The sequence below is a fragment of the Rhinopithecus bieti genome, unplaced genomic scaffold, assembly GCF_001698545.2.
Source record: "Rhinopithecus bieti isolate Rb0 unplaced genomic scaffold, ASM169854v2 scaffold_13262, whole genome shotgun sequence".
Lineage (NCBI taxonomy): Eukaryota > Metazoa > Chordata > Mammalia > Primates > Cercopithecidae > Rhinopithecus > Rhinopithecus bieti.
The window spans coordinates 124,204-144,194 of record NW_016808004.1 but is presented as its reverse complement, the minus strand read 5'-3'; the positions used below and the strand labels follow the sequence as shown (position 1 = coordinate 144,194).

Genomic DNA, 19,991 nt, shown 5'->3' with positions numbered 1-19,991 from the left:
ACATGGAGGTAGGTAGACTCTCATTCTCATTCTCATAATTTCTGGGAATGACTCAGACAGGGTTGTTGAGTATGGCCGCCCAGGCTGTGCACTGCACAGCTCGAAGGGGAATTGTACATCATGGAAGAAAACCTGCCCTGGCACCCAGAATCAGTCACCAACTGTCATTGCCTAATAGACCAGGCCATGTAGTTTATTCGGATGCTCCTGAGATGTGCTACAATTCTTTATCAGCAAGGAGTACCAGTGCAGCTGCTAAGCTAGAGGGCTGTCTGTCCACTGGCACCTTCTCCTTCTAGTCTTAGCAAGCCCCATAGTCACTTCAGTGGAGGAGACTCCCTTGGGGCCCAGCCAGAGGACTTAGTGTCCAGAGCTGAGTTCATTGCATCCCTCTCCCTAGCCCAAATGTGAGGAAAGCAGAAGCTGGCTCCCTTTTGTGTTGTGCCTTACAGCTGTGCCTCCACCCCATGCAGCCTCTGACTTAACCAGATGCCGCTCACTATGCAAGCAGGGGAAACTCACTGCCATATACTCCCCAACCCAGACTGGTGTCTGCCAGCATCCAGCTGCACAGCACATCAGCTCTCTGGCCAGCTTGGAGAGATTCCTCTTCCTTTGCTCCAACCACTCAAAAGTGCATGCATGCATACCTCCATAAAATAACAAAACAAAACCAAAAAATTCAAGAAACAACACAATAACAAGCAAAAATGCTAGTGACCAGATACCTCAGTGAGGCATTTTCCCCTTTGCCCATTAGCCTAACTGCCCCAGACCATAATCACCATGAACAATCCCAGCTGTGACATCCACCGGACTAAGGGATGGATGGTCCCCAGAGACTTCCAGTGAACAAGCATATAGTCCCTATGCTTTCATTCCTTTGACCACCTGACATGAAGCTAAGCTCTAAATTAGGCAGCAGGGAAGCCCCAGGGACTGCAGCCCCAGGGACTGGAGGCAAGGGGCTTAGATTTTAGAAGCATCTCTGTTATTCCAAAGGGCGTGCCATCTGTGAAATGGGATTGGCAGCACAGACCACAACAAATGCACAATGCAGGGAGGAATTGGTGCTCTCTGCCACGAATGTGGCTGGTTGTGGACCAGCCTTGGCAGGAGGGAAACGAGGAAGAGAATCTGAACATGTGGCTCTGTGAGACATAGGAAGAAATCCCTGGTGGGTCAAGCAGTGACTGCCAGGCCACTTCATCCAACAACTAACCATACTCTGAATGAGCCCAGCGTTCTATGCACATTTCAGAAGTATCAGCATCTGAGAGGCATTGAGCAGGATCTGGGCTGCCTGGAAACCAAATGTTTGGCTTGTTGGCTGGAACACATGTTGCATTTGAATTTAAGAGGCTGTTTCTCCTTTCTGGTGTGTGTCCATGAGAATGGTATGTGTGCATGCGTGAGCTCATACATGTGTGTGCTGCATGAATGTATGTGTGTCTGACATGCACATGGATTTTCATGCATGTACATTTTGAGATAGGAATGTGCACTTCTGCACCTACACGTGATTTGTACCAAGTATGGTGGTGGGGATTTGGCTGATGAGAAACAGCCTCCCATTTCCCCATGTGTGATCCATCAGTAAGCTCATATATTGTAGGTGTTTGGGCCCATGAGAATAATATGGGGATGTAAGTATATCCTTGTAACATCAAATAATTACGTGTTGGATAGATTACAATGTTGATATCATTTCATCAACTTTGTGGGGAAGGGGACGTTCATGGGCATGAGAATGGGTTTTGCTGATTTTTTCCATACTCTTTGACCCAATCTCCCTGACAAGGGTGACACACCTGCCAGTTTCACCCTATGGCATGCACCCCTGGAGCAGATCTGGGGCTGTTCAGTGACTGAGCCTACAGCCTTGATTTCATCAGCTCTAAGAGCTTCCAATCAAGCAAACAATCCACGCTACCACAACTGTGCCACTTTGCATTTGCCTCGTGCTTTGTCAAAGCTTAGTGTTTTATTATGTGCCTCTTTTGTTTGGCTAATACTTTTTGAGCATCTACTTTTTACAGATGTAGCGATTCCTAGCAAGCAGATGAGCAGGGGTGGGTAAGTGATGTTAGTCCCATTTTGGTAACATAGTTTGTTGGGATCAGAACCAGAACTGGAACTCAGGGCCTCTCTGCGTTGAGAGCTTTGGCACTCCATCTTCACAGGAGCATGTGCTAGCACTTACAATGGATACACCCTTGAGCTAGCACTGCGTAGGTTACCTACACAGGGGTCCTCAGCTTCCCCACAGGAGAGGTCAGAGGGCCTCTCTGAGATGCCACTGCTCTCTTGGCAGAGTGGCGACAAGGAAGTGGGGCAAGGATGATCTTGCAGGATGAAGACATCACTACCAAGATTGAAAATGACTGGAAACGACTGAACACGCTGGCCCACTACCAGGTGAGAGGAATGTGGAAAGGGGAGGAGCTAGCCAACTACAAGTCCCTTGCCCTGGAAATCATTGCCCTGGAATAACAGGGCTAGACAGCAAGCCCCTCAACAGCACTCCATGTTCCCTTAGTGCTCCAGAGGAAATTGATGTCTCCCAGCCAAGAAACCAGGGAACCCTGACCTCTTTGGAGATAACATGCTGACATGCACACTTTCTGCAGGGCACGGGCAGAGTCCCTAAGGAAGGCCCTCCTGAGAAGTTCCTCTGGGCATTTGAGGCTGGGTCATTTTCCAGGGAAGCACTGGGATTCAGAATGCTAGGGAGGAGCTCTTGCCAGAAGTTACTCCAAGAGAAGCCACAAAATCGAACACTAGTCAGTATCCAGAACTGTGTCTTGTTTTGCTCCCAGGAAAGCTGACAGCCTCCAAAGTCCCCTAGTTCTCCAGCAAGGCACCAATTGCCCCTTAGTGCCAAGTTCATCCTGATTTGTCCTTATTTCCTGGAGTGGCAGAGCTGCTGTGCCCAGGCCCTGAGAAGCTTTTTTCCTGTAGGTGCCAGATGGTTCCGTGGTGGCATTAGTGTCCAAGCAGGTGACAGCCTATAATGCAGTGAACAACTCCACCGTCTCCAGGACCTCAGCGAGTAAATATGGTAAGATCCTACCGAGTGTCCTGGGGAGGCCCAGGTGTCCTGAGCAGCTGTTGTCATGACAGCAGCATAGCCAGAAGGCAGGAGACTCTTGGAGAGGGGAGATGGGGCATCAGACAGGCTGACCATCAGGGAAGAGAGCCAGGTGGGGGAAGAGGCCCCTGGTTTCAGTCCATCACTCTGATGCATAAGCGAGACCTTCATTCATGAGCAAAAGAGTAAAGCCAACTTTCATGGATGTCTTCCAGGCTGTGAGATGCTATTCCTTGTGTGATAGCTATTATCTCACATCATGTTCATAACAATCTAGTGAATTAAATAATTATTATTTCTCCCTATTATGCAGATTAGTACATTATAACTCAGGTGCACAGAGGCTAAATGATTTGTAAGAGCCACTGTTATTTTGCAGTGGAGTGCAGGTACAGACCAGGTGCAAAGCTCTGCAGTGGTGGGGAGAGGGTGCTGGAGGTGGGATAGAAGCCAGAAGGAGCCCTGTTCTGCCCTATCTGTGTGCTTTGGGGCTAGTCATCTGACCACTATGAGCCTTGGTTATTTATTTATTTACCAGAAGAAGAGATTGAAAAATCTACTGACTGAACAGGGTCATTCTAGATAATAAATAGATGAATACAGAGAATAGTTCCTGCATACAGTAGGACTGCCCTTTCATTTTCCCGCTCAGTACTCATTTTGCAACACTTCACAAATACTGGTAGGAGTTTCAGCAAATAAACAGGAATAATTTGGCACAGGCCAGAGGGGAGGACAGACGAAGGTGAGCAGGTTACCAGGCGATTACTCATCCGATCAGCGGTTATTAAGGGAGACAGGCTACCTGCTCTTAAGCGTGTACTTAATTGGCTGCACAGAACTCATCCTGAGACATGACTTGAGAACTCTAACAAGGAAAAGCATTAAAAAAGTACAGGCTTATATTTTTTACAAATTGAATAATTAAGGGTTGACACGATGCAGAGTACAGGAAGGAGGGGGAGATCTGAGTGGGTAGAATTAGCCACAGATAGTTTCCTGGAGGTGGTGAGAAAGGCATCCCAGTTTCAGGGAATGCACCAAACCAAGGCGAGGTGACAGCACCGGCCAATGGCAGGAATGATCAGACAGTCATTGGCTTCCACGATGCATGGTAAGGTGATGGGCTAAGGCCTTGTGGCCTCACATACATTGGGGGGTGATGCTTGCCTCGGCAGAAAACATGATCCGGTACACGGGCAGCCCTGACAGCCTCCGCTCACGGACACCTATGATCACTCCTGACCTGGAGAGTGGAGTCAAGATGTGGCATCTAGTGAAGAACCATGAGCACGGAGACCAGAAGGAGGGGGACCGGGGGAGCAAGATGGTGTCCGAAATCTACCTGACCCGACTCCTGGCCACTAAGGTATCAGACTTGAGAACTGGGTGCAGGGAGCCTGGAGGCTATGGAGAGGGACTTCGTCAGCCCACAGAAATGGCAGAGTAGCCAGTACCCAGCATTCGTGCTGGTGCCGGCTCTATTATCCACCCCAGGAGGCATTGCTGATCAGCCCCTGTACCGAACCTCAGAATCCTTCTCAATCCAGCGCTCCAGGCAAACCCCACCAATACATCGGTGTTGGCATGCAATCTGAAGATTTGTTTCTATCCCTTCTCCATGCCCTTCTGAAATGCTGAGACTCTGACTGCCTCTTTTCACATTCTTCTGCCATGCCTTATAAAAGAATGGTTTCTTCTCTGGGGTATCCTCTACAATCTCAAGTGGGGGAAGTCAGGGCTCCATCAGTGACTTCTCAGGCACCATTTCTTTTTTTCTTTTTTTTTTTCTTTTCTTTTTTTTTTTTTTGTTTTTGAGACAGAGTCTTGTTCTGTCACCCAGGCCGGAGTGCAGTGGTGCAATCTCTGCTCACTGCAACCTCCTCCTCCCAGGTTCAAGCAATCCTCCTGCCTCAACCTCCCAAGTAGCTGAAACTACAGGGATGCACCACCATGCCTGGCTGAAATTTTTTTTTTTTTTTTTTTTGTATTTTTAGTAGAGGTGGGGTTTCACCATGTTGGCCAGGCTGGTCTTAAACTCCTGGCCTCAAATGATCCGCCTGCCTCTGCCTCTGCCTCCCAAAACCTGGGATTACAAGTGTGAGCCACTGTGCCTGACCCCAGGCACCATTTGTAATCCTGGTTCTGGGGACATTGCTTACCTGCAGTGCTAGTCTTTCACTCCTGAGACTGGGCTCAGCTCTGCTCTCTGCAGAGCCAAGTGAGTCACTGTTCATTAGCCAGTGTGAGTAATGCCCAAACAAAACCAGCAGATTGTGTTTGTCTGTTCTAACCAAGTGAGTGTTCATTAGCATTTGTGAAAAGTGCTAAAATAACACTGCCAGAGGGTGTCAACCAAACCGTGTTGTTGGCAGAGGAAGCCTTACGTAGGTCTAGTCATCAGTGTTATATCTCTTTTCCATGTGCAGGGGAAATTTAAAGCTGTTAGAGACAAATGAAATGGGAAAGATGATTTAATGCATGGACATACCCAATTTCACCCAAGCGAAGTGGACTGTATACCATCCTCCCCTGCCTAGGTCTGTGAGGCAGGTTTTAAAAGCCATCCTCAAAACTACGTGAGTTGAGCTGTGTCTGAACGTATCCCACCTCTCCAGGGCACACTGCAGAAGTTTGTGGATGACCTCTTTGAGACCATCTTCAGCACGGCACACCGTGGCTCTGCCCTGCCCCTGGCCATCAAGTACATGTTTGACTTCCTGGATGAGCAGGCTGATAAGCATGGCATTCATGACCCACATGTCCGCCATACTTGGAAGAGCAATTGGTGAGTGAAGGGAGCGCAGGGGGCACATCAGGAGCCCTGAGCCCACCCAGCCTCGAGTCAATGGTGGTGGGACTCTGGGCCTCCAGGAGAAGGGCTGGCCAGAGTCTGTTTTCATCAGCAGGGATTCTGAGCAGGCATATTCTCTGGTCCTCCCCATCCACTCTTCCTAGATTTTTGTGCTCATTCCCTCTTTCACTTCCCTCTAGTAAAATCTGTCTGTGCATCTTTCTTTCCTATCACTTAGTCAGTTAACAAACATTTATTGAACCAGCTGAAGAAGCAAGAAATAATATGTCAAATGTCACGGCCAGGACACTCTCCCATCCAAGTACCTCCTGGGTGCCTGTGATTATGCTAGACACTGAGGATCATGAGCTAATCAGACATGGCCCCAGCCCTCAATGAACCAACACATGAGGGTGAGAGGCAAGGAAGTCTGCTGGTGTGGGACAAATGCTATGGAAGATGGAGGATGTGTCGTGTGCAACCGGATCTTAGAAGGGCAATGTCTAACAGTGACTGGCAAGCAGTTTTGAAACACACCTCGGAACCAATCAGGTGAACAAAGGGCATTCCTATTCTGTTCAAGCAGTTGCTCTCTTCCCATAACCTCCTTTTCCAAGCTCTGTGTGGTGAAGAGACCTGCCCTTAACCACTATGTCTTCCTTTGAGACAACAGGATTCTCCAAGTACTAACTGACACTCTAGGTGTTCTCCTCTATGATCCCCTCTGTCCTTTTAGCATGGAGCATCCTTCCTTTCACTTGTGAGTAATTTGTATTTGAGGTTGAAATTTCAAGATCTCACATCAGTATTCAGTACTTAGTGTGGAACCTTGGGTAAAGCTGGGTCTCAGTAATTATTGATGAGATGCAGAGCCAAGGTTGTCTCTGGTTGAGAGCTCTACCTGAGGCAAAGCTGGCTTATCCTTTGTCCCATCAGTTCCAGAACTGCCTCCCTGTAGCTTCTCCATGGTGCCTGTCCCAGGCTCTTCTTCCCCAGATCATTCTTCTGAGGCAGTGTGGGCCTGTTGCCCAGCACCGACAACTGCTAGGATGGGCAAGGCATTAGGGCTCAGCCAAGCACCCTGGCACCTAGCCCCAGGCCCCAAAGCAATGCACAGATGAAGGCAGAAGTCAAGCTTTGGTACCAAAACTGTGTTAAATGTGGTATGCTCTGGCTCCTCATCCTCTTCACCGGGAGAAGAGACTATCCCTGCTGAATATGAAAAACCAGGCAGGAACCAAGGTTGAGCCCACAGGACCGAAGCCTGGGGTTTGCTCCCACATTAACTCCTGGTGAGAGAAGACCTTCATCCCGGGGTTCTTCCAAGCTTTCTGAAATAAGACTCAAAAATCTAGATTGCTCACTCAGTGTAGCAAAACTGGGTGATGCGATTTCCTCCTTTGAAAGCTGTGCTGGGTCTAATATCTCCCAGGACCTGCCTGTAGGTAAGATGCATTTGACTCTCCTAGACTTCTAGACTTCTTGGCATGACTATTGGGAGCTGTTCGGTGGGGCATGTCCCCAGCCTACTAATCTGCTTCTGTCAGTGAGTCTTCCTACTTACTGCCTCCATTGAATGTTAGCAGCCTTCAGGAGATGGAAAAAAAAGGCTCTGCCCAGAACTTCTCTTGATCCTAGCTGGAGAAAGTTGGGTCTTTCTAAACATTTCTACCTGCTTTTAGTAGCACATTGCAGGAATATCACCTACAATGGTATCCATACCGTTTATTTTCACCCCGTCCCTCCTGCTGGGTTGAGGACACCTCCAGGGGTGCCATAATGTCCTTGGAGTAGAGCCACATCCTTCTTGGATCCCAGTTCTTCCAAGTACTCAGGTCTGAGCAAAGGAAACCCCAGGAAGTAGACAGTCCTGCTAGGCTCAAGTTCTCCCATCAAAGGACACTTTCCCCCAACCCAGACTTGATCTGTTGCTATGCTGAGCAAGACACAGTAAGTCTGGGAATTTTAAGATCTGCATATTGACTTGGAGTTAATTGTCTCTGATTGAAAAGTGATTATTTTTTTATTCCTGGCCCAAGGTGTAACCCACCCTCTCCCACCCTCTTCTTCCACAGTTCCCTACCTCTTCTCTTTTAAATAAACCTCCTGCTCATTTAGCCTGAGTGGCTGCAATCAACCAGAGATTAGTGCCACCACTAATGTTAATAATATGCTAATATTTCATTAGGCGGGAGCCTCGGGTGGGTGCTGTGGCTTCCCTGTTAGCTGTACCTGTCAGCAAAACTGGCTTGAGGACCAGAGAGCATAGGGGAGGAAAAACCAGCAGAGCAGATGTGAACTCCCAGAGTCCCTATTCCTGGGTGCAACTTCCGGAACAACAGGAAGATGTGAACAGAGACTTCGTTAGCTGAGAAGTCATGAGTCCTCCATTCAGGGCTCTGACCCCAGCTGTCAGGAAGCCTGGGCAGCTGGAGTGACCCCTGCTTTCACCTGGGTGTTATGGCTCTCTGAGTTTTTCTGGACACCATCCCATTATTTCCTATTAGAGATTTCCAGGGATGGAGCAAACACCGTCAAACATTGTCAGACCTCAATGCTGCCTGCCTGAGTCCCGCCCTGCACACTTTGTAGGAATTTAAAAGATCCTTTTCGACTGATTGGCAGTCTTGAGCATTAGGTTTTCCTGTATTAATAGCATTTGTTATTTGTACCTGCTGGCTGCTGGGAGATAGAACAAGTATAGAAATATTGTACTGGTTCTGTTGAAATGATGTAATTCAAAGAGTTTAAGTTCTAAGAAGCAAGCCAAGCACATAATGAACATTCTAACTGTTACCATCAGTGAGAACAACCACCAAAACAACAATAAAACATCAGGGGAAATGGCAAGAGGCAGGGGTGGGAGCAGAGGGAAGGAAGTAAGCAATCCCTTGCATGGTGCCTAGTCCTCTTTCCCACCTGCATCCCAGCAGGCTGGTTGGAAGCCGTAGGATTAGAGCCCACAGGGATGGCTACAGCCAAAAGGGGCAGAAGGCAGTGTCTCCCAGTGTCCCAGGATTGGGACACTTTAAGCAACAGGTTAACAGTAGCAGACTGCAGGGCACACTTTTCCCTCTTTGTCTTTGTTGATGCAGATTTCCTGTGTGCAACCCATCCTCCACCCCATTCCTCTAGGCCTCACCCTGCTAAGAAACACACAGGCCTGGCATGGTGGCTCATGCCTTGTAATCCCAACACTTTGGGATGCCGAGGTGGGCAGATCAACTGAGATCAGGAGTTCAAGATCAGCCTGGCCAACATGATGAAACCCCATCATACTAAAAATATAAAAATTAGCCGAGTGTGGTGATGGGTGATTGTAATCCCAGCTACTCAGGAGGCTGCGGCAGAAGAATCACTTGAACCTGGGAGACTGAGGTTGCAGTGAGCTGAGATCGCCCTACTGCACTCCAGCCTGGGTGACTGAGCAAAACTCCATCAAAAGAAAGAAAGAGAGAGAGAGAAAGAGAGAGAGAGAGAGAGAAAGAAAGAGAAAGGGAAGGCAAGGCAAGGCAGAGCAGGGCAGGGCAAGAGAAGGGAAGAAAGGGAAGGAAAGAAAGAAAGACTTACACAAGTTTTAAAACTCCCACCATCAAGTGCCCCCTTTGTGAAGGCATTCTGGACACTGCCCTCTGGGTAGACTTGATGATTCCCTTGGTCCCATGTTGGACCCTACACATCTCTGGTCCTAGCACCAACAGTCTTCCGGCATGTAGTCGGTTTCATGTCTGCCTTTCCATGAACCCATCACAATGCAGGCTTCTTGAGAGCAGAGGATGTGTCTCATTCATCACTGTATCCCCAATTGCAAGCACAGTTCCTGGTGGCCAGGAGGTGCCAACCGGAAGAAGCAGGGAAGGGAAGGAGGGAATACGATGGGGCCCATGAGGTGGGTGAATGTGGGTTTTCAAGCATGCCAGCTTAGAAATGAAGAATCCAGTCAGCTACACAGTACTTCTCAGCCCCAGTAGGAGTAGGCTGAGAGGCCCAGGCAGGGAGGAAGGGTGTGACTTCTGCCAAGTCATACAGTAGATGGCAGAGCGTCAGATACGAAGCCTAGATTCCAAGCAATTCCTTAAAGTTTGCCAACTGGATACTCTTGTATCAGGCTTAGGAGCAGACAGACAGAGAGTTAGAAATTCCACTTTATAACACACATCAAAGCTGCCTTTTAGGCCAAAGGGAAGATGAAGAGCCCTGCCACCAAGGCTGGGTATCAAGTCCTCACAAGTACCTACCAAGATTGTATCTCTGGATGAATTATTCAGCCTTGGCAGTTCTCAGTTTCCTGGAAGGTAAATTGGGGCCCTGCAGACCTGCCTTATCTCCCTTCCTGGGCACATCCCATCCTCAGCATAGAGAAGGCTCTTAAGTTCTATTAGTTCCCCAGGCTTCTCTCCTTCTCCAGAGACCCCTCCTACCCACGCCGCAGCCCCACTGCGCCGTCTCCCCTGACTGTCTGCCTCTTCCTTCCACGCAGCCTGCCCCTGCGGTTTTGGGTCAACATGATCAAGAACCCGCAGTTTGTGTTTGACATCCATAAAAACAGCATCACAGACGCCTGCCTCTCTGTGGTGGCTCAGACCTTCATGGACTCTTGCTCCACGTCAGAGCACCGGCTGGGCAAGGACTCGCCCTCCAACAAGCTGCTGTATGCCAAGGACATCCCCAGCTACAAGAACTGGGTGGAGAGGTGAGTGCTGGGCCATGGAGCCAAGTCAGGGCCCCTTGCTGGAGCCAGCAGCTTCCTCCACAAAAGGTCCCCTCCCGTCAAAAACCAGCTGCACTTCCAGATGAGTCATTCACAAAGCCTGATCCTGCCACTTCAACACCCACACCCCCACGTCCCAGTGCTCCTGTCCCCTGAAACCAGAATAGGAAAACGTGGCCAGAGGTTGCTATGGTAGCTCTGCTTCCCTGGATAACAGGCCCTGGAGCCTAGTGGCTGAAATGTCTTCTAGGCCCAGAGAGGGGATGTGGCTCCTAGCTCTAATCTTCACCTCCCACCCCCCAAAAAATAAATAAAAACTGTCATCATAAGACTTCAAGGGGCCAGACTACATCATTGCTGCAGAAAAGGCTGGAGGCCTCTACCCATCTGCTCCCGTCTGGCTGGCAGTTCCCAGCATTCGGTGGGGATGTTTTTGTCACTGTCTGAACAGCTTCTCACTCTCCCAGCCCCTTGCCTCTCACGTGAGCTCTTAATGCCCTGGGTCTTGCAGTGTTGTGATCAAATCCCAGTGTCCTGCAGAGCTCTCGTGACTGAAGGTCCCCCTGTGAGCTGCAGGGCTGGGCTCTTCCTAGGGCGGCGCTGACTCATGGTGAAGAAGGTTAATGGTTTGTCTGAGCCGCATCAGCTCCATATGCCAAGCACCTGAACTAAGCAACCAGCTGAAGCTTTATTTATTCATCACAGCAGCCCTGTACTAGGGAGAGGACAGGAATGGTAAGCTCCTTTTATGCCATGAAGGTGAAGAAATATACATGCAGAATGGCTAAGTAATCTGCCCAAGGTGATTTAAGGGACTAAGATGAAACTAGATCCCAAACCTCTTAGCTGACTCCCAAATAACCTTCCTACCTCTTTGCATTACCTTCAGACAGGACCTCTGCCAACCCGTATGGTGCCTCTGTATGGTTTAAGAAAGATGCCCCTTCCTACAGAATGAGGTAACCCCACACCGAGTGTGTGGTTTGCTGAGTGATGGGCTTTGTCAGCCCTAGCTCGTCCTCTTGTCCAAGTACCTTTTTGCAGTGAGTAACCTGCACAACTCTACATGGCAGTCCTGCATTTAGACTTTCTCTTTATTCCAAGTAGCTTAAATATAAGAAACCTAGAGGGAAGCTCAGATTTGGTGCCTTTTTGAAGAGTAAAAGAGTTCAGAAGGTGTGCTTGACTTGGTGACAAAATGAACTTTATCATTTTGCCTATGATAGAGACAGCCTCTGTCTTTATACTTGAAAATTGCCTTCCCTTATAAAAAGGAAATAACTAAGAGGGAGTAGAGTCCTGGCCACTTCAGTGCATTAGTGTCACTGAAAGGGTTTGATTTTGTTTTTCCCTGTCCCCTCTGCTCTGTGATACCCTCTCCTCCTTTCCTATTGATGCAGGTGGTGGACATGCCACCTCGGCTGTCCAAAAGGAAACTAACTCTTTTGTCCTAGTGTCTGATTATTTCTGAGTCATCTAGATGTGTTCTTACCTCCTGCTACGTAGACAGTGGCTCACTCTTCCAACAATAGAGCTGCCAGGACTGGGCCCCCCAGCCCCTCCCGTGTGGGCAGCCAATTCTTTAGCAGGGAGAGGGGAAAGAGGCAGCAGCTGGGCTGTTGGTCATCCCTGTGCCACAGTGTCATTGTGATAGCGCCCCAGGCAGGGAGAGGGGGGAACCAGGGTTGTGAAGGGCTGGGAACATTTGTGAAGTGTCTGCATAAAGGACACTTCCCAGAAACAGGCTGCATAGTCAGAGCTGAGGCTCATGCATGCATGGGCTGAGCAAGTGGTCTCCTTTCTGCTTGGTGCTCAATGAGATTTGTGCCATGCAGCTGCTGCGGGTCGCAAGTAAACTCAGTCCATTGGGTTATTTTTAGGAGTGATTTGATGGTTTCCATTTCTTATCCCGCTTGTTTCTTAGCAACCACTGACACTCTCAAGAAAGTCATTCACTCACTTGAGGCCCCAAATCTTTTCTCCTTTCCAGGACCAGGGTACAAAGACAGACAGATCAAGAAAACAGCACGGACAGGGCTGAAGTCAAGCCCAGAGTGCTGCTTCACTTGGTGATGGAGGGACAAGTCCACTCCCATTCCCAGAGGAGTTATCCTCTGAGCTTGTCTGGCTCCCTTGAGGGAAAAGTAAAGTCTGGCAGGGCAGACCTCACCTGGTACCACAGCACACCTGATCTCCCACCTCCCCATTCCAAGGACATTGAGAGCCTGCAGTTGAGGATGATGGTAGAGTGACCTGGCCACGGCTTGTTCACTTCTGAATCTGCTCGCCTGCTGTTGGTCAAATGGAGACAGTCGTCCCAGGACTTAGAGGCTCACTGCTGTGGAGCGTGCCCTGCACATATTTGGGGAAGGTGTTCTGTACCATCACAACTAAAAAATAGGGCTTACCCTGCCTGGTCCTCTTCAGAGCAGGTGAAAAAGGGAAGCATATAAATTCAGTAAGCCTCAATAACTCTTGGTTGAACAGCATAGATGATTCTGCCAGTATGTTGAGTCTTCTAGAAATTCTTTATCTAGCCTCTCACTCATCTTTTCATCTATCCTCCCACCCATCCCCCACTCATCCTTCCATCTAGTCTCCCACAAGTCTTCCCACCCATCCTCTCACCATCCTCCCACCATGCTCCCATCTGCCCTCCCTTCTCTCCTCTCACTCATTCTCTTACCCATCCTCTAACCCATCCTCCTGTCTGTCCTCCCATCCATCCTCCTACCTGCCCTCCCTTCTCTCCTGTCACTCATTCTCTTACCCATCCTCTGACCCATCCTCCTGTCTGTCCTCCCATCCATCCTCCCACCTGCTCTCGCTCCTGTCCTGCCGTCTATTTTTCCATCTCTTCTCCCATCTCTCCTCCCACCCGTCCTTCTACCTGTGTCTTCCCTCCCACCATCTCCCCACCCATCCTCCCCTCCCATTCCTGCCTCCAAGTATCTTGTAATAATGGTGGTTTGTAGACCCACTGTGGATTCCCAGTATTCACTCCCCTCATATAAGAATTTGAACTTTTGCTTGTGGCCAAATCTGGAAAAAGGGAGAAGAGTCTGTTGGTTTCCAATTAGCAGTTAACTGCTACCCTCATCTTACAGATGAAACCCAACAGTGTCATCACTATGAAGTGGTGTGTTGTGATCAGTTGTAGTTTTTGTGTCATTACCAGTAGCAATACGTTGCACACTTTAGTAGTGATTTCTTCCAATTTTAACTTGGAAGAGTTGAAAGGTCATTCTTGCAGCAACATTGGCCTCACTCACTTGCCATCAGTCAGCTTTTAAGAAGTAAGTATAATGGAGTCGCAGCAGGCCACTGGGGTTTAGACTAGAATGTGCCACACATTTGAATGTCATCTATCATGTGTGTCACGGCACGAAAAAGGTTAAGAATTTTAAATATTTAAATATGCCTCCTATGGAAACCATCCAGTCAAATACATAAAATGGTGACAGCTCACCCTGGGAGCAGTACTAGAGGTGAGATATAGACATTTCATTAACATATTCATTAATTCATGGGTCAAACATTAATGGTATCCATCACGAGTGAGTTGGGTACTTGAAATGCATTGAACTTGACCCTTTCTTTGCAGCTCCTGTGGTCAGGGAGACCACACAGACAAATGCTCAGCAGACCCCACGAGCATCATAGTGGGGAACTCAGGGTGTGGGGCCTCTTTCTGCTGGGCCCAGAGAGACCCTCCCGTGATTCACAGAGGAAAAGACTTTTGTGCAGGTTCTTGAAAGGTACATATGGGGGATATCAGAGCATCAGTCTGGGAATATCTTTCACTCCTGCATCTTCATCCTCGAGGTGTGTGGAGGGATGCCAACACTGTGTTCTTTCCAAAGAGTTTAGGGCACTGGAGACCATCTTCCCAATCACTACAGAGCTATCCTAAAGGCAGGTATTTGATACTCACGGTCACTCTCTGGGCCCAGGATTTCTGCTGGCATCCCACTACCCCATAGAAATCCACAGACTAGGACCCTGCAGACTGGCCAACAGTGGAGGATGCAGCTCTGTGGGGTGTTGATCTTTATGGCCTCCCCCAGAGGCTTGATGTCGGGACCTCAGGGGTGCTGGCCTCCTCCGTGCTGTGAGCAGGTCTGCAAAGAGAACCAGGGAAGGCCAGTGGTGGGACCAGCTCCTTCTTAGCAGGTCAGGCTTGGGGCAGCTCGGAGGGGTCCTGAAGGACTTCCTGGAGATGGGCTCACTTGCAGGCAGAACGCCCACAGGAGCGAGTTCAAGCACAGGGTCCCAGGCTCCCTTTTCCCTTCCTCAATGCACAGCCAGCAGATGAGAATGCTTGCTTAAAGTTCCATAACAGGGCTTAATTATGTTCTTCCCAATCAATAAGGCTTCCCAGTAGAGGAGCCCAGCACAGGGGCCAGCACAACAGGAGTGAGAAGGAAGCAAGGTTCACCCGGCAGAGGTAGTACCACATGAGTCGGCATCAGGCACAAGGTGCTTGCTAGGGAGTGGGAGTGGGGGAGCAGGAGGGGTCAAGACAGCATTGGCAAAGCCCTGCAGAGAAGAGGGGACCATTTATCAGCAGGCAGACTTGGGATCAAAAACAGGGTAGACTGTCAGCAAGACTTAAGCCCCACACCCACAGACGTTGGGCTGTCAGTGGCCACTCAGCTCAGCTGATTTAGAACTTGCTGAAGATGAGGTCATGCAGTTGGCCCACCTGTCACTAGTGTGTGACCACAGACATGCCCTGGTTTGATCCAGCCTCCCCAGTGCAAAGGCAACAGGAAAGAGACAGGAGCTGCCCAGCAAGGACCTGACCTCGCAGAGAGGATGACATATTCAGGAGAGGCACGTCACCCAGTAACTCTAGATGAGATGGTCAGGGCCCCAGCCCTGTCCTATCCTACTCTCAACTCCCTGCCCTCCACCCCAGCAGCTCTCTCTGTCTTTCTCACACACACATATATACTTCTAGATATTCTCTTTGGGGAAATGGATAGGGCTTTTAGTGTGCTGCCATGAGGCAAGCCACTGTGAAGGCACAGAGTGCTGGGCTTCTGTTGTTTCCCCCAGCAATGGTCCCTTCACTGCAGACACGGTGGCCCCTAACCTAGGATTCCTTACACCTCAGGGACTATAAAGGCAGCAAGAAGGTCCCTGGCACTGTTTGCAAAAAGCTTGACAGAGCCACCTGCCTACTGTGATAAGTTCCACAGCTGGTGAGAGAAATAACAGGAGTCTTTGCTTTTGGTGATGGTTATGTCCTTTCCACGGGAACCTGGGTTTTTCACCTGGTCAGAGGCTCTGATTGTGTACAGGTGACAGGGTATACAAGTCTGGTGGAAGCTTGGAACTCAGCTGAGTTACCAGAGTTGCATGGCTGGCTGCTGGCCATGGTACCAAAAGTGAGTGAGGTTATTTGTTCATGCTTTTTACCAATACAGCCTGTGAAGGTAGCCCTTTACTTGACAAACTAGACATGGGATCCCTAAGGGGACAGTGACACAAATCTCCTTGGGAATGGCGAGATTGGGAGCTACTACTGAAATCTCTAGTCTCCCACTATAAAATGGAACATTGGCATTTATTGCATTCCAGAAATGGTGACAGTGAATCGAGTCTTGCTGTAATTGCATACCTGGAATGTCATTAAATTACTCAGAGCCCTGTGTCCTAAGGTACCTGAGGATGTGTTTTGGGGCGGGTGATAGGCCTTGAAGAGAACAGGCTCTTCTGGGGATGGAGCCAAGAAAGCAAAATGAAACAGGAAGGGGTACTGGGCCCTGGGGAAGGTGGAAGAGGGGCGGGGAATGGAAGAAGATGTGAAGGATGGAAATCCAAATGAGACGGGGGCAGGGCAGCCTGTCTGAGTAGCCAGGCTGCTCTGAGAAAGGCCATGTTATCACCCTTGGCCTTGTTGCCTGTCTCAGGCTCCTGCCCAGCCGAAATGCTGCCAGTTCAACAAAGCAGTTGACAAAATGTCTGGTATGTGGCCAGGGGAGTCCCTTCTGACCAGCCCCTTCCCTTGCCAGGGAGCACAGCTGTCATCTCCTTCCCTCTGCCTCCCCATTTTTCAGACAGAACAACAGATCTGCAATCCCAGTACCACTCAGAGCAGGGAAGCCCTTCCAGCCCTCACTAGCCTAGGGATGCTGTGGGGCAAATTGAGCTGTCATTCCATTGCAGGCCCTTGAGCTGATGACTGGGACAGTACAGGAAAACCATCTCTGCTAGTCTTCACCCACCTCACGGGCACTGATGGGAACAGTTGGAGGTCAGGGAAATAGCACAAGACTGAAGGGGTCCGGGTTGGAGAAGTGAAGGATAGGGCTGGGGTACAGAGGGAGACTATCCCAGAGCCTCTGACCAAGATTCGAGTTCTGAGAACTCCCAGGGTCTGTCACTGTCACCAATGCTTGTGCAACCCTGAGAGTGAGTGTCTTTCCTTAAACTTGGTGTCTAGGTGCCTTTCTTGATGCACCCTAATCCCTGCCCTGGAGACTGTCCTCCCCCATCCCCTCTGATACTAGGTTTCAGGTTTACTTTCTCCAGCATGGCAGCCATAGGGACTTGGCATGGGCTGGATTGGGCTAGGCTGAGCCGGGCCACCACAAGGCTTTGAAGTTTATGATGCCCCCCTATCATTGTAGTTACCTCTTCTCTTTTATGCAGTCCACAAGCCCAAAAGTGCATAGGAGAGGGTGAGAAGTGGCTGTCTTTGGGGGCACTGAGGCCTTTCAGTTCCTCATTAAGAAACTGCACAACTCCCCTCTGGCGGGGGAGTTGGGGTTTGGTGCATAAAATGTCAAATTGCAGAAATTAAAAATGTAAATGCTGGCATCTAATTAACCAGTTGACAGCAGTGCACAGCTGCAAGTGACAGTGACTGATTGCCTTCTGCCAGTCTCTCCCCTAGCAGCCTCAGCGCTGCCTCCTCCCATTGAGCCCCCAGAGACCGGAGGACATCAGAGAAGAGCAACCGCTCGGAAGAGCCTTTGGGCCCTGCTGGAGGAGATCCCTTGCATCTGTGGAAGGGGCATTAGAGAAACTCAAGACAGTCTAGACCTCTCTGTGTGGTAGCTGAGAGCAAAGAGCATGCCCGAGGTTGGGCCCCTCTGGCTCTTGGTTCCTCTCCTGTCTGCCCTTAGACAATGTCTTGGCCACTCCCCAAATCCCTTCCCTCTATGACTCCTGCATCCAGAGCTGTAGAGGGCTCTTCCTGGTTTGGACCCAGCAACCCAGATGAGAGAGAGACCACAGTGGTCCCCAGGTGGTCACAGTGCAGGTACCCACTACCTGGAGTGCACGCTGAGCTCATGGCCCCAGACACAGTGCTGGGAGCATCCATTTCTCCTGTACTCCAAATGCACGACTCCAGCTTCTCCCTACTTCCATCCCTCCGCAGGTATTACTCTGACATAGGGAAGATGCCAGCCATCAGCGACCAAGACATGAACGCATACCTGGCTGAGCAGTCCCGGATGCACATGAATGAGTTCAACACCATGAGTGCACTCTCAGAGATCTTCTCCTATGTGGGCAAATACAGCGAAGAGGTAAGCTTTGCCCTGCTCCAGGCCCATTGGGATGGAAGGGGGCAGAGAATGAAGACAACCCTGCATGCCTCCACGTAAGAGAACATCACCACAGACACCTCCACCTCTGCTGGGGAACCACCACTGAGGACTTGGGGCTGTTTTCCAAAGGCTGGAATGCTAGAAACTCTCCATCCCATAAATTCTGCATTCATCCCTGTGCTTCTTAGATATATAAATAAGTACCTATTTCTTTTATATTGTCTTTTTTAATTCTTATTTTCTCTCCAGTATTTCTTCTTTTTTATGTTTTCCACATCCCTCTGTGATCTAACTCTCTTTAAACAGGCACCTCCCCACTCCTATGGGCAGGCTATATGGAATGGCATGGTATGGTATGATATGGTATAGACTCGAATAGAAACAATAGACTAGAAATGAAACAGAAGTGAGTCAAAACAGAATGGAATGGAATGGAATGGAATGGAATAGAATAGAATAGAATAGAATAGAATAGAATAGAATAGGATGGAATGGAATGGAATGGAATGGAATGGAATAGAATAGAATAGAATAGAATAGAATAGAATAGAATAGAATAGAATAGAACAGAACAGGAAAAATATAATGTGTTTTTCATTGTTGTGTTCCCTCACTGGAAAATCCCACCTAGGGTCATTGCCACTATAGACAAGGCCTTCTTTCTGGCCAGTGCCATGGTGCTATGGGAGTTTTCTTGGCTATGCATGGGGCCAGGAGCAGCTTGGAGAGAGAGGCCCCTCAGACATCTTCTGATCAGCCCAGGAAGCCCAGGAAGGGAGCAGCCCAGGAAGACACAGGCATGTTCAGGGGCATACACAGCACTGCTGGGTAAGAGGAGGCCTGTCTTCCTGGGCTTCTAGTCAGCTCTCTTGCCCTGGGCCTGGCCATCCTTGGAATCCAAATTCCCTGCATCTGAGCAGCAGCATAGCCACCTTCTCTGAGTAGAGGGTAGTAAGAGAAGCTGAAGCTCGTGCCCCGAGTTCTCTATCTCCTCCCATCCTCATTACTTAAGGAGAGTCCAGGAACCCCTGGTTAAAGAAGCTGACCCAGCAGGCCCAGGGCCTGGAGGCCTGCAGGCCATGAACAGCCTAATTCCGTGGCCCTTAAGTCATGGGAAAGCCAGTGCTGACTCCGTTAGGGCAGGGACCCTGATGGCAGTCTGCAGCTGAGTACTGGTCTGGGACAGAGTTTTCCCCTGTCTGTGGCAATGCAACGTAATAAGGATGCTGTAGTGTGCACCAGTGTAAGCTTCCAACCATCTCATCTCAGAAAGGATTCTGTTAGTCTGCAAGGACAACGGTCTACCTTGGTGTTTAAATAACCCATCTTTTATGAAATGATGGAATGTACAAATGACAGTTTTTGGCCAGCTCTATCTTGCCTCCCCATTTAAAGAAACATTAACTGGGTCATGAAATCCAAAGCCCTGGGTGCCTCCCTTGAGCCTTCAGCCTCCTCCTCATCCCCTTACCCTCCCTTCTTATCCCTGCCCCCTCAAACAGCAACATCAGTAGGTTCCACCCAATTGTCTAGTGCCTCTGGCAGGGTCGGCCTTGTGTTGAGGGTGCTCACAGATATTATCTGACATCCTGTCCCCTGGAGGTGGATTAGTCATTCCTACATTAACAGTTGAGGACGTTGAGTGTTCAGACAGGTTACCTGTTTGGCCTCAGATCACCCAGCTAGCAACTGGAAAAGCCTTTACTCAATCCCTCATCTCCTGAGTCTGAGTAAAATTCTAACACATTTTTCATTATGGGCCACAATTATTGGCTGTCATTGTCCTCTGCTAACTGCCTGCCCTCAGAAAAGGCTTTGGTAGACATTATC

At 49.4% G+C, this 19,991-nt stretch overlaps 1 protein-coding gene across 5 annotated transcripts in view; it reads left to right on the top strand.

Annotated features, from left to right (window-relative positions):
• The window catches only part of PLXNA4 (plexin A4), a 523,648-nt gene that overhangs the window by 495,923 nt on the left and 7,734 nt on the right, over positions 1-19,991 (top strand). For all 5 annotated transcript variants that reach the window (XM_017885083.1, XM_017885085.1, XM_017885086.1 and 2 more), the window contains 6 exons: positions 2,315-2,418; positions 2,962-3,061; positions 4,270-4,460; positions 5,710-5,879; positions 10,366-10,578; positions 17,990-18,140. In XM_017885083.1, coding sequence (XP_017740572.1) covers positions 2,315-2,418; positions 2,962-3,061; positions 4,270-4,460; positions 5,710-5,879; positions 10,366-10,578; positions 17,990-18,140 — 929 coding nt within the window. The remainder of the gene's footprint in view (positions 1-2,314; positions 2,419-2,961; positions 3,062-4,269; positions 4,461-5,709; positions 5,880-10,365; positions 10,579-17,989; positions 18,141-19,991) is intronic.